This window comes from Haliotis rubra, unplaced genomic scaffold, assembly GCF_003918875.1.
Source record: "Haliotis rubra isolate DU_JTF1 unplaced genomic scaffold, ASM391887v1 Scf40, whole genome shotgun sequence".
Classification (NCBI taxonomy): domain Eukaryota; kingdom Metazoa; phylum Mollusca; class Gastropoda; order Lepetellida; family Haliotidae; genus Haliotis; species Haliotis rubra.
Window position 1 is genome coordinate 2,812,501 of NW_025767080.1, and position 13,699 is coordinate 2,826,199.

Consider the following 13,699-nt stretch of genomic DNA (forward strand, 5'->3'; position numbering starts at 1 on the left):
GCTACAGTGAAGGATCATGGCTGTCTAGCTACAGTGAAGGGTCATGGCTGTCCAGCTACAGTGAAGGATCATGGCTGTCTAGCTACAGTGAAGGATCATGGCTGTCTAGCTACAGTGAAGGATCATGGCTGTCTAGCTACAGTGAAGGATCATGGCTGTCTAGCTACAGTGAAGGGTCATGGCTGTCTAGCTACAGTGAAGGGTCATGGTTGTCTAGCTACAGTGAAGGATCATGGTTGTCTAGCTACAGTGAAGGATCATGGCTGTCCAGCTACAGTGAAGGATCATGGCTGTCTAGCTACAGTGAAGGATCATGGCTGTCTAGCTACAGTGAAGGGTCATGGTTGTCTAGCTACAGTGAAGGGTCATGGTTGTCTAGCTACAGTGAAGGGTCATGGCTGTCTAGCTACAGTGAAGGATCATGGCTGTCTGTCCAGTGAAGGACAGGATCATGGTTGTCAGCTACAGTGAAGGGTCATGGCTGTCCAGCTACAGTGAAGGGTCATGGTTGTCTAGCTACAGTGAAGGGTCATGGTTGTCTAGCTACAGTGAAGGATCATGGTTGTCTAGCTACAGTGAAGGATCATGGCTGTCTAGCTACAGTGAAGGATCATGGTTGTCTAGCTACAGTGAAGGATCATGGGTTCAGCTACAGTGAAGGATCATGGCTACAGCTACAGTGAAGGGTCATGGCTGTCTAGCTACAGTGAAGGATCATGGTTGTTCAGCTACAGTGAAGGATCATGGTTGTCAGCTACAGTGAAGGATCATGGCTGTCTAGCTACAGTGAAGGATCATGGTTGTCTAGCTACAGTGAAGGGTCATGGTTGTCTAGCTACAGTGAAGGGTCATGGTTGTCTAGCTACAGTGAAAGATCATGGTTGTCTAGCTACAGTGAAGGATCATGGTTGTCTAGCTAGTGAAGGACAGTGAAGGGTCATGGTTGTCTAGCTACAGTGAAGGGTCATGGTTGTCCAGCTACAGTGAAGGGTCATGGTTGTCTAGCTACAGTGAAGGATCATGGTTGTCTAGCTACAGTGAAGGATCATGGTTGTCTAGCTACAGTGAAGGGTCATGGTTGTCTAGCTACAGTGAATGGTCATAGTTGTCTAGCTACAGTGAAGGGTCATGGTTGTCTAGCTACAGTGAAGGATCATGGCTGTCTAGCTACAGTGAAGGATCATGGTTGTCTAGCTACAGTGAAGGGTCATGGTTGTCTAGCTACAGTGAATGGTCATAGTTGTCCAGCTACAGTGAAGGGTCATGGTTGTCTAGCTACAGTGAAGGGTCATGGCTGTCTAGCTACAGTGAAGGGTCATGGTTGTCTAGCTACAGTGAAGGATCATGGTTGTCTAGCTACAGTGAAGGATCATGGTTGTCTAGCTACAGTGAAGGATCATGGTTGTCTAGCTACAGTGAAGGATCATGGCTGTCTAGCTACAGTGAAGGATCATGGTTGTCTAGCTACAGTGAAGGATCATGGTTGTCTAGCTACAGTGAAGGGTCATAGTTGTCCAGCTACAGTGAAGGGTCATGGTTGTCCAGCTACAGTGAAGGGTCATGGTTGTCTAGCTACAAGTGAGAGTCATGGCTGTCTAGCTACAGTGAAGGGTCAGGGTTGTCAAGCTACAAGTGAGAGTCATGGCTGTCAAGCTACAAGTGAGAGTCAGGGTTGTCAAGCTACAATTGAGATTCAGGGTTGTCAAGCTACAAGTGAGAGTCATGGTTGTCAAGCTACAATTGAGAGTCAGGGTTGTCAAGCTTCAAGTGAGAGTCATGGTTGTCAAGCTACAATTGAGAGTCAGGGTTGTCAAGCTACAAGTGAGGGGTCATTGTTGTCAAGCTACAAGTGAGAGTCAGGGTTGTCAAGCTACAAGTGAGAGTCAGGGTTGTCAAGCTACAAGTGAGAGTCAGGGTTGTCAAGCTTCAAGTGAGGGGTCAGGGTTGTCAAGCTACAAGTGAGAGTCAGGGTTGTCAAGCTACAAGTAAGAGTCGGGGTTGTCAAGCTACAAGTGAGAGTCAGGGTTGTCAAGCTACAAGTGAGAGTCAGGGTTGTCAAGCTAAAAAGTGAGGGGTCTTTGTTGTCAAGCTACAGAAATTGGCATTGGTTGGCCACCTACTTCAGTCACAGTGCACATGAATGTCCCCAAAGTCCTGAGTCACATGCTTGGCAGGGCTCCATGGAATTATATCTTAATTAGCTCTCTTCCCTTGTTATTGATCAGCAATGAAGAATCCCAACTGAACAATACAACTGTGGCTAATTGTTTCTAAAAAAAAAGTCTTATGCTAGTCATTTCAAAGCTGGAATCTCACAAATGATATTGATGAGAATGGAGCTCTGCCTCTGTTCGAGATCCCCCATGCAAGCAACCCCCATTGCTATCAGGTAATCAGTGAACTGGCTATGCAAGATATGGGTGATCTGGAGGTCTCTGGGGAGTGACAGCCTGGAGGACTGTATTGTTTAGGCATTTGTTTAGCATGATGGGCAGGCTATTTGCATAATGAGGACATCTTCGACTTTAATAGCCTAGTGGCAATTGCTTGGCGATATATTTCAGAAAGCACTCTATGTTGCTTCTTCTATTGTCCATACTTAAGATCAATGATATTTTATAACTGCCACTTATTATGCTATATCCATCTGTTTACAAAATTGGATTTCTGGCACAAAAAGTTGTCTATGCTTGAAATATGAAGGGTACCTTGTTGTAAAAGAGTAGTATTCTGTGTATGGTATTATTGCAGGAGTTATGTCGATACAGGATTATTTGCCAGACCGGAACTATCCTATTGTCTGGTTGGATCATTATAAACATGAACAGTATACTGCTACCAGACAATTGATAATTATTTTTGCTAAACCCCAGGCTAATGAACAAATATCTGCTTCAGAGTGAAAGTCACATTTTATGTTGTGTCTGGTATGAGTTTTGTCATACATTTTAATTGACATTCTAAGGTTTGGAGACAACAGTGAATTGAATGGTGAGCCAGATATTGTGGTCTTAAGTCCGCCAGCAGGTAATTCTTGGATGTAGCTGGCAAACTGGGCTGGATGGTGTAAACATTGTTGAACTCCTTTGATATTACGGCACCTGAAATAAACCAGGTCAGAGTTGACAGTACAATGAATGTAATACATAACCATTACAATTTGTCTTTTACATGAGGCTTGCGCTTAAACCACAAAGAGTACTCAAATGCAAATCTATATGAACTTACTTTCAGACAACTTGGTCCTTAAATATTGTTTCCTTGTCATTTTAGAGTTTAATTTATAGTAACCAGTGCATAGAAACCATTAAAAATGCTATACCTATGTTATTCATTGTTAGTGCAGTATTTTATTAAAATATAAAAATAATCATTTTTTCCCCTACCTGGGTCCATTCTCGAAGAATTTTCATGGTAAGATTCCAACAAGTCTGTGTTAGCCACAAGTCATGTCTTACTCCTTGAAAAGGGTTATGTAAATAGACTCATTCTGTGTATTCCATGGCTTCCTGTGGTAACACTGGTGAATGAACCTTCATTCTTCATAGTCCAGGCACCAGGTCATCACAAGACCAAATCTGCCTCAGATGAAGTTCAGTTTTCCTGTTGTTGGTGTTCCTTACTATTGGGCAGCTTCCATGGATTTTCATCCAAACCGTGACACCTTGCCTTTGCATGACAGACTCATCGTCTTCTCCAAACCGTGACACCTTGCCTTTGCATGACAGACTCATCGTCTTCTCCAAACCGTGACACCTTGCCTTTGCATGACAGACTCATCGTCTTCTCCAAACCGTGACACCTTGCCTTTGCATGACAGACTCATCATCTTCTCCAAACCATGACACCTTGCCTTTGCATGACAGACTCATCGTCTTCTCCAAACCGTGACACCTTGCCTTTGCATGACAGACTCATCATCTTCTCCAAACCGTGACACCTTGCCTTTGTTTCCAGATGCTGATCATTGTACAGACCTACTTTATGACTGCTTGGCCAATCCAGATTCATTGTCACACTGGATCAGTTAATGTGCATGAATGTCAAAACAGTCATTGATTGGTGTCTTTGGACAATTAAAATACCCTCTGTAGTTAAAAGAGGCACTGATTTCTTTAATTATGCTATAGAAACAATCAAATGGTGACCACAAACCCATCACTGTACTTTGGCACTATCCATTGTGGCACTGGTGTGAACATTGACAGTGTTTTCACATGGATTGTAGTGCTTTTTATTACCTACGAAGGAGAAAATATCATATTTTTAATACAATGCCCTAGGGCAAAATATCACTTCATCATGGTGACGTGACGTCATGAACAATGCGGCGACGGCGTGTAGACAGCCTATGTTTGAAAGTAGATTTGGATTTATTTTCCTCAATTTGACAACTTTGGTAATAAATAGAACATTTTATTCATGCCCATATCATACTATGTTTACGACAAGAGTGCCTAAATACGGGTATTTCTCTCGCTCTTGCTCAGGAAATACCAACACTTCAGCACTCGTGTCGTAAACATAGTATGACATGAGCTCTCATATAATATCCTGTGTTTACTTTTGGGCCAAGTCAAGGCAGGATTTATCAATGGAGAACCTGCTGAAATTCATGTTACGCCATCATTATCATTTTTTGTCCAGTGGAAGATGATCATTCAGGAGACCTAGTTTGGAAAGAGGTAATGACCTTGAAACCGAAATCCCCTGGGTTGAGAAGGGTCCTGGCAGAAGCTTCGTATTGCTGTAGTCCTGAGGCTGAGTGTACACATAAGCTTCATGTTTAGGAGCTTCAAGTCATGTTCTAAGAAGGAAATCAGAAATGTCTGCCGCTGATTTATCATTAGTTCAATAGTTATGTAAAAAAGTAAGTTCAGAATTTGGTTAAGTATTTTTATAGTCTTCTGTTGATTGATTATGTGTTTGGAATTTTTGACATAACATGCGATTTGGATGGAATTTCATAAACTCACTCGGGAAATTAAAAAATATCTAGTTTCGTAAAATCAGCATGACTGATACATGTTAGTAATATTCTGAATAGAAGTGTTGAAAATGAACGTTTCATATTTCATCTATTTTGATAGCAGATGCATTATGGTTCCTGGCTCAGAAAACTACAGAAATGGACATGTTTCCTCGTATTTTACCGGGCATTTCAACAACTTGAAAGTTACCTTTTTCTTGCAAATAAAGTTGACATTCATTCTTGGCAAAATGTGGCTATTGTGCAGTTTCTTCATAAAGACACTCCCACACAATAAAGATGCACATTTTAAGCATGTGCAATCAGTGCATGAATTTCAGTGCAAATGTATTAATGGTAATCAATTTGGGTGTTGTAAACTGTACCACACATCACTGTGAACATGTTATAAACTGTACCACACATCACTGTTAACATGTTATAAACTGTACCACACATCACTGTACCACACACTGTTACATCACTGTTAACACTGTACCACACATATAAACTGTACCACACATCACTGTTGACAACATATTACAAACATTATATAAAATGTTACAAGGTTGCAAACATCTGCCCAGAAAGAACCGTGGTGTAAAAGAAATTAAGCATAATCATATTACAAACTTTAGGACAATGTTACAACAAATGGTGCCCAAGCAATCCAAAGGGGAACTAACAAATGGTGGGAAGGGGGAACACTTGGCCAGACTCCCTGTTCTTCCAGGATGTGTATATGATGATTTCATCTATTTTTTTATCCATGTAGGAATTCACTGATGCCTCTGTATTGTATTTTCCAGGTCAGGATCTGGTCAGCTGGATGATGAGGAACCTGGATGTGGAGGACCAAGGTGAGCAGCCATCTTAAATTTTCTGTAATCAATATGACCTTGTAAGAATCTTACCTCATCCTTAGATAGTGAAGAGTCTTCTGTTCCAAGACCGTATCCGTTATCAGTGTAGGGCCTTGTCAGTATCTTTGTACCACCTTTAGAATTGTTATTATGGTAACCAAATCATCTGTTTCACATTGCATTTCCATTGCAGAAATATCCAGAATTTATTGAATGATACAGAAATTATAAATTTGTTTGGTAATTTCTGTACAAGTCAAAAGGCTGTATTTCCAATAATGCTGTATTTCCACATGTGACTGTGAGAAAAAGTGTCCGTCTTGAAAGGTATTCATTTGTGTGGCTTGGTTGCACAAGCAGAATATAAGTGTACCGTTCGGAGTTCAAATGCCTTTGAAGCTGCATGGAAACAGTTCCTTGGGTGCAAGAAAATTTATGACAAGAGCAGAGTATTATGTGTGTATTTGTGGTCTTAATTATCGGAAACAAATGAGGCTGTGGTTAGCAGTAACTTTGTATTTCACACCCTGTCAGACACACTGCTTCTTCAGAGCAGGATGATTGGGTCAGGAGATGATCGACCTATTCAATGAGGTTTTGATGGACCTGTACAGTGATTGAGATTTGGGGCAATAGATGTTCCACCTACATGTGTCTAGCATTCTGCCCCAGGGGTTCAAGCAGAGCACTCTGTGGCATAACAGAACAAAAATTAATGTTGTGTTTATTGTTTGTGTGATGTCCTGCAAACAGGGCTGTCTGCAAGGAAAGATTTGATGTTTAGTCTTCTTAATTGCCCTTTCTGATCCTGGCGCTGAATTAATTCTGGGATGTGTGAGTGAGGGAGTTTGGTTTTACCCCACTTTTAGCAATATTCCAGCAATATCACAGTGGGGAGCACCAGAAATCGGCTTCATACATTGTACCTATGTGGGGAATCGAACCCAGGTCTTTTCCGTGATGAGCAAACGCTTTAACCACTGGGATACCCCACTGCCCACATTCTGGGATGAAATTGTTTTATTTTAATTTGAGTGTTTCGGACAATGTAGTTTTACATATTAGGTTCCTTTGGTAAAAGTGTTTTAACTTTATGAAAGATATTTGCAAATGTTCAAATTCATTAATGATATATCATGGTTTCTAAAGCTAACCTATGACAATTTATTATGTGAGTGTTTTAATATTTTCCTTGTTATAGGTCGAAGGTCAGTGATGTTGGTATGTCAGATAAGCTGTATGGGCTGAGGCAACATGATTTGATCTTATTGTGGACAGTCAATTGATAACTGAAAGTAAACGATAATATGTAGTCATGAGTACAGCATTCATCCACATCACACAATATATCCATAATTCTTTTACTCATGAAGGTATGTTTTCAGCAACCAGTGCTTCTTTAAGAGGTGACTAACCGTATCGGGTAGTCAGGCTCCCTGACAGAGGTTCCTCTTGAGTAGACTGATGATCATGGTGTCAATCACTGGATTGTCTGGTCCAGACTTCATTATTAACAGGCCACTGTCATATACCTGGAATATTGCTGAGTGTAGTGTTAAATAAGGAACAGTCAATAAAACCACCAGTTACTTTAATTATTCAGTAATAATGTATGTTCTACATACTTAAACATGATAGCTGTGTTTTTGTATTTGGTGGGAGTAGTATCTCATCCACCTCTGTGACTAGCTTGAGGGGAGTAGTATCTTCTCCACCTCTGTGACTAGCTTGAGGGGAGTAGTATCTCATCCACCTCTGTGACTAGCTTGAGGGGAGTAGTATCTCATCCACCTCTGTGACTAGCTTGAGGGGAGTAGTATCTTCTCCACCTCTGTGACTAGCTTGAGGGGAGTAGTATCTCATCCACCTCTGTGACTAGCTTGAGGGGAGTAGTATCTTCTCCACCTCTGTGACTAGCTTAGTATCCTCTCCACCTCTGTGACTAGCTTGAGGGAGTAGCTAGCTTGAGGGGAGTAGTATCTTCTCCACCTCTGTGATTAGCTTGAGGGGAGTTGTATCTGTGTCACATGCAGAGGTAATCTACAACAGTACCAGCTGTCCTTCAACTCTGAGACTTGTTTGAGAGCCATATCTCCACCCACTCTGTGACTAGCCTGATAATAGCAGTGTATGTGCCCTAGTTTAATGGTGATTTCTTCCTGATTATCACATTTTCCTTTAATTCACATCAAAGTGCGTTGCCTAGATACGCTTGTGTTGAAATCTGACTTGCCTAGACAAAAACTGCTTCCCCCGCAACCGTTTGTTGTGCAACAATAGAAGGCCACAGCTAATTTCACAACTACTTCCAATGTCTAATTTTACTCAGCTTGCATTTTTGTAATTCAATCATTTCATGAAAATGAATATTGGCTCAATATTTTACTTTAGAGAGATAGCGGGAGAAATGTTCAAGGCAGAAAGTTGATGGAATCAGTTGTGTGGCATATGGTCTTGGTACAACTTCACCTTGTTAGTTTCACAACCTTAAGAAGCAATTGCATTTAAATTTGCATTGTCATCTGCAACCTTTAGTAGATTATCTAACTACTTTATTCTAAATTTAAATGAGTCTCTGAAAAAAGATTGCAGTTAGAATTTCATGGTTTTAAATACATCTAGCCTTTCACACATGTAATTAATACTGATCAGTTCATACCAACAGTCATCCTTCAGGCAGGTAATTTGATCCTTTGAAAAAATAGTTTTCTGTACATATTTTTATCTTAAGCAGATCAGGATCCTGTTCTGCATCAGACCAGTCTGTGGTGCACCATCAATCTATAGTTGTGGTAATTGATTGCTCATTATTCTGTATCCCTATTATTTAATCAGATTTAGGACATGATACTGCATGATGAAACGTAATGGATGCATTAAATAAAGCCTCTTGCTGAATCTAGGATTTGTGTGGCCAACATTTATCTTGTGGAAAGATACTTTAAGCTGATATTTAACATGATTTTTCACAATTTATGTGGGATTGTCATACAAACGGTACTGGATCGCCGATACAGATGATACAGCGCCGTGTATCTCGGCATCACTTGAACATGAGCGTGGGTATGCCACTGACCCACAATTGCTCAGAATCCGGTTGAACCTGGAACTTGAACCAGGACCAAAGGGTAATGTCTCACCTGTCGCCTCTGCCATCTTGGGGTTAAGGAAGTTAGGTGGAAATGAGTAGTTGCAACACATGTTTGGTCAAGTTGACAAAGGTGAAATGAACAGATCTAAGTCCTACATGTGTAGTGGGATCCTGTCCTTCAGTCACATTAAAATCATATCAGTATAGAGACCCAACATGCATACAAGACTGCCACAGATCTAAGTCCTACATGTGCTCCAGTGTAGAGACCCAACATGCATACAAGACTGCCACAGATCTAAGTCCTACATGTGCTCCAGTGTAGAGACCCAACATGCATACAGGACTGCCAGAGATCTAAGTCCTACATGTCCAGTGTAGAGATCCAACACATACAGGACTGATCTAAGTCCTACAGTGTCCAGTGAGACCCAACATGCATACAAGACTGCCAGAGATCTAAGTCCTACATGTGCTCCAGTGTAGAGACCCAACATGCATACAAGACTGCCACAGATCTAAGTCCTACATGTGCTCCAGTGTAGAGACCCAACATGCATACAAGACTGCCACAGATCTAAGTCCTACATGTGCTCCAGTGTAGAGACCCAGCATGCATATCAGTATGCCAGGCACCAACTAGTGGAAATGTAACATTTAAGTATTTGACATGTTTAAGGAAGAAGTTACTGTGTGAAGACAGTGTACTCATGTTCAAAGACATTGGATCAATTTAACGAAAAGTACTCCACTCTTAAGAACATATTGTTATTCAATAATGAAAATGGGCCACTCCAAGAGCACAGTTTGTCACTTGTGGTGTGGCAGTAAATTTGATTACCTTTTGCCATTTGAATAACTCCAAGCATTATTTGATCATTCCAGAAAGGTCTCTAGGTCACTAAAACCAAAGAGAAAGTCACGTTTCAGTATGGTTGAAAATTTGACAAGACGATTGTGTCGCCGATATTAAATGGAACAGATACAGTTTGTCTTTGAAAATGAAACTATGCTGCATTAATTAAAAAAGCCAATGTGATCAAGACTTTGTTAATCTGATGGCTGAGAGAACTGTTAAGCATGGTCATTATCCATATCTTGAAATAGATTGTGATGATGGAAGGCCATTTTTTATCTGCCATGTAATTTCTGGCTGCCATTGATTCCAGGGGTGAAAGTGATGTCCATTGTACTCTCTAATTTGTATGTTTATTCATTACACAGAGGGAAGCAACTCATCAGAGTTGAGTTGGCCCACTTATTCCTCAACTTGAAGTAAGGTATCACCTTCTTTCTGATCAAAATTTGCACAAGGCCATGACTGTGTGTCCACACCTGTCTATGCAAATCTTATGTTCATGATAATAGTAGTTCCTTTAAGTTACAGATTTAAAGAGAATGAAAAATGCAGGTGTCTTTCTTGTAATACATCATAACCTGAACAATATCAAGTTCTGAAAAAAACATCTAAGGTATTATGAAAGTATATCTGATTAATGTGTGTTAAGAATGGTTTATAGTTTGATTGGTTTAGTTTTACATGGATGTCTAATTGGGTAGAGGAAATAGGGTTATGGAGTTTAATTCGAAATGTATGTGAAAATATGTGTGGCTTAATGGTTTAAAGATATGGAATGGTTAAGAATTGTTTTATGTTTATTTGACATTGATTTCATATTTGGTTCAGTGAGTTAAAATTCAGATTGAAATAGCTTCACCTCCACAAGGCTAGAAAACAAGAGAGATTGCTTCAGTTCCTATATATTTATTAAGTTGAGCAATATTGCAATGGCTCCAGTATTTGGTATCTAAAGTTCACAACCTATGAGGTACAGTTGAGGATGCTCTTTCTATGTAGATTTCAATCATCTCTTGCTTGAAAGATATTCAAAAAAGGTTTGAACAAGGTTACAATACTCAGGCATCTTTACTTTCAAGACCTTTTATGGCAGCCATGAGAGGGACATTTCTAAATATATTGCATCAGCAACCAAAAATTATGTCTGATGCAAAATTTCATATTTGACTTCTACCATACATTCCCATGCTTTTTCAGGTGATCAGCTGTCTTGCCTGTGCATGTGTTTGTGATGGCTTTAACTGGTATGGCAGGATATTCGTCTTTTCATGAACATCATCCCTATTTTGTAGTGAATCAAAAACACATGCTAATGATAGAGTCAGAATTCTTCAATCAACTCTGTGTGTATCAGGAACATTTTTATGATGATATGAAATAGTTTTTTATCTTTTATTTACCATTTAAAGCAAACAAGCATTTCTATTTAGACCAGTTTCAGGATAATATTCCTTCAGTGCAAAGCCAGCATGTGGTAATGCTACACGTTTATACTATTTCCCTATAGAGTATTGTCAAGAAATCCAGTCCCATGGAGCCTCAAGTGTGAAGAAATAAATCAATACTAGTGTTCCTCAAATAGCATAATGTCTTCTGTGTTTGAAGACTGTTAGAAGATTGTTTTATCTATTTCAAAGGAACTGGAATTAGCTAAACGGCAGCAGTGATCTGTTTGTTTAAAAAATACATTATGTAGAGTAAGTATGCAGGGAAATATTTCCGGGGTCGTCGTTTGATGACAACCAGTCCATGAGTGATGAATGGAAGCAAGAATCAACACAATTAGCAAACTACAAGACATTTAGTATGCGTATTTTATATTTTACTATTTCTTTTAACAAAATTTATGAGAAAATCTTAAAGAAAAAATATCCTTCAGTGTGAAATCAGGCTGTATAGAGATCGCCATGTTTGTTTTGTACATCCTTTTATGGTATTTTTATTTTGTGGAGCATTTCTCAGAATCAATTCTCATTTCTCATATATCAACCTGTTGGAGAATTGGAGGTTTTGCTGATTTGTTAATTTTAGGAATTTTGATTTTTGTTGTTCCCATGGAAACAGGTGGGATTTAGAATCTGGATAGAGTTGTCTAGATGTTTCTGGAATGAATCTCAAAACAGCATATTGTTTCTTTGTGCATGTTAGGTCCTTCTGAAAGGTTTCAGCTTTGATGGTCAACCTTGGTTCTAGTGTATATACAAACGTTGAAAGGCTTTAAACTTTGGCAATTGTTCTAAAATGTCCATGAAGACATTCTACCTTCACGGGCCATGAAAATGCTGTCAAGATTTTGACTGATTTAAAGGATACAATCTGTTTACAATCTGTCCAGTGTCAGTAACCATTGTCTATTCCATTGATCAGCTATTCCACCGACTCTGCCTCAAATATGTAATGAATTATTATAAATGCCCAAAGTGTATCACATTTTCATGGGTATATGGTGGCAAGGATAATGAAATGTTTAATTCAGATATCCTTGAATCTAGGGGAAGGCCCTTAAAAAGGCCCTTATTTGTTCCTGAACAATTTGTATAGTATTACATACATCGCTTCCTCGATGTTCCTGCTGTATCTCCATTAGGTCCAGATATATACCCTGGACTCATTCTCCACCATAGCTCAGTTTGGAACGACCACCATCGCCTTCATCTCGCTCATCAACAACTCCTCTCCACCGTCAAGATCCAAGTTGATTTTGTTTGTCATGAGAGGCAACTAACAGGATCAGGTGGTCATTAAAGGGAACCTCCTTCATGCATGTTATCAAAGCCCAGTTTCATAGTCTATGATCATGGTGTCGATCACAGTATTGTCCGGCATAGTATCATTTTTCACAGACTGCTGTCATATTCCTCAAATGTTAATGTGCATGTGTTTAAAAAAACAAACCTGCTTTCTCTCACTCGTTAACTTAAAAAGAATATTGCCATACACCAAATATGCTTTATTTTTTAGAATTAAAGTTAAATGTGTCACTGTGTAGTATGGCTGGACACCCACATATTTCAACATTAAATAAGGATTTTTGTGGACTGTATGTTTAACAAAAGTGAAAGTGTATGTTGAAAAGTTTATCTGTATCTAATTGTTTGACATAAACATGACTCATGTATACAAACCATGTTATAACATGGATTTTGGCTTGTACCATATATTACCACATATAAGGAAAGTTTTTCATACCTAGAGTTTGAAAGGGGTCACCTTATGCACAGGGTAGAAGATCTCACAGTAGCGATGTCAATCAGCATCCAATAGCTACTGATGTTGTTCGACCATAAACCTTCACATTTTGTCTGAAATAAAGTTTAAATTTGACTTGTATGTATTTTGAAACAAATTCTTTGTATATAAGAAAACCTACACTTTCTGTTCTTCCTACCATTGTGCTGATTTCATCCAGTTATCTGCACGCTACATCTTGTCAACCACCTGTTGTCATTGTCAGCATTAATCTATGGCTAATCACAACATGTCATGTATATATATATATACCTTCCAATACTCCAGCTTGATGACGATCTACATTAAAATTTCACTGTTTGCAGTAAACCCCTAGTTGTCCATAAAGTTGAATGTTTTTCTTACAAACTCATCAACTTCTAGAAAGTCTGTCCAACAAATCCCTTGTTTCAAACAAAAATTCCAACATCATTATTATTGTCTGTACATAAAAACACCTTCTTTCAGAGTTAATGAACAATGTTAAACAATTCAGTTACAGGTCTTAATGTGTTTGTCAGTTTAAAACAATTCAAATATATTATTAAGATCATTTGAATTTCCCTCGTATGTACCTTACATCTTATACAGATAATGAAACAATACTAAGAGCACATGTCCCCAAAGGCAATGTTTAAAACTTGCACAGTACAATGAAATGTTAAACAGCACCACAAGACAAAGCAACA

At 39.2% G+C, this 13,699-nt stretch overlaps 1 protein-coding gene across 4 annotated transcripts in view; it reads left to right on the forward strand.

Annotated features, from left to right (window-relative positions):
- Positions 1-13,699, forward strand: part of LOC124287349 (regulator of G-protein signaling 7-like) — a 130,092-nt gene that overhangs the window by 87,270 nt on the left and 29,123 nt on the right. For all 4 annotated transcript variants that reach the window (XM_046723849.1, XM_046723850.1, XM_046723851.1 and 1 more), the window contains exon 3: positions 5,779-5,829. In XM_046723849.1, the coding sequence (XP_046579805.1) occupies positions 5,779-5,829 (51 nt within the window). The remainder of the gene's footprint in view (positions 1-5,778; positions 5,830-13,699) is intronic.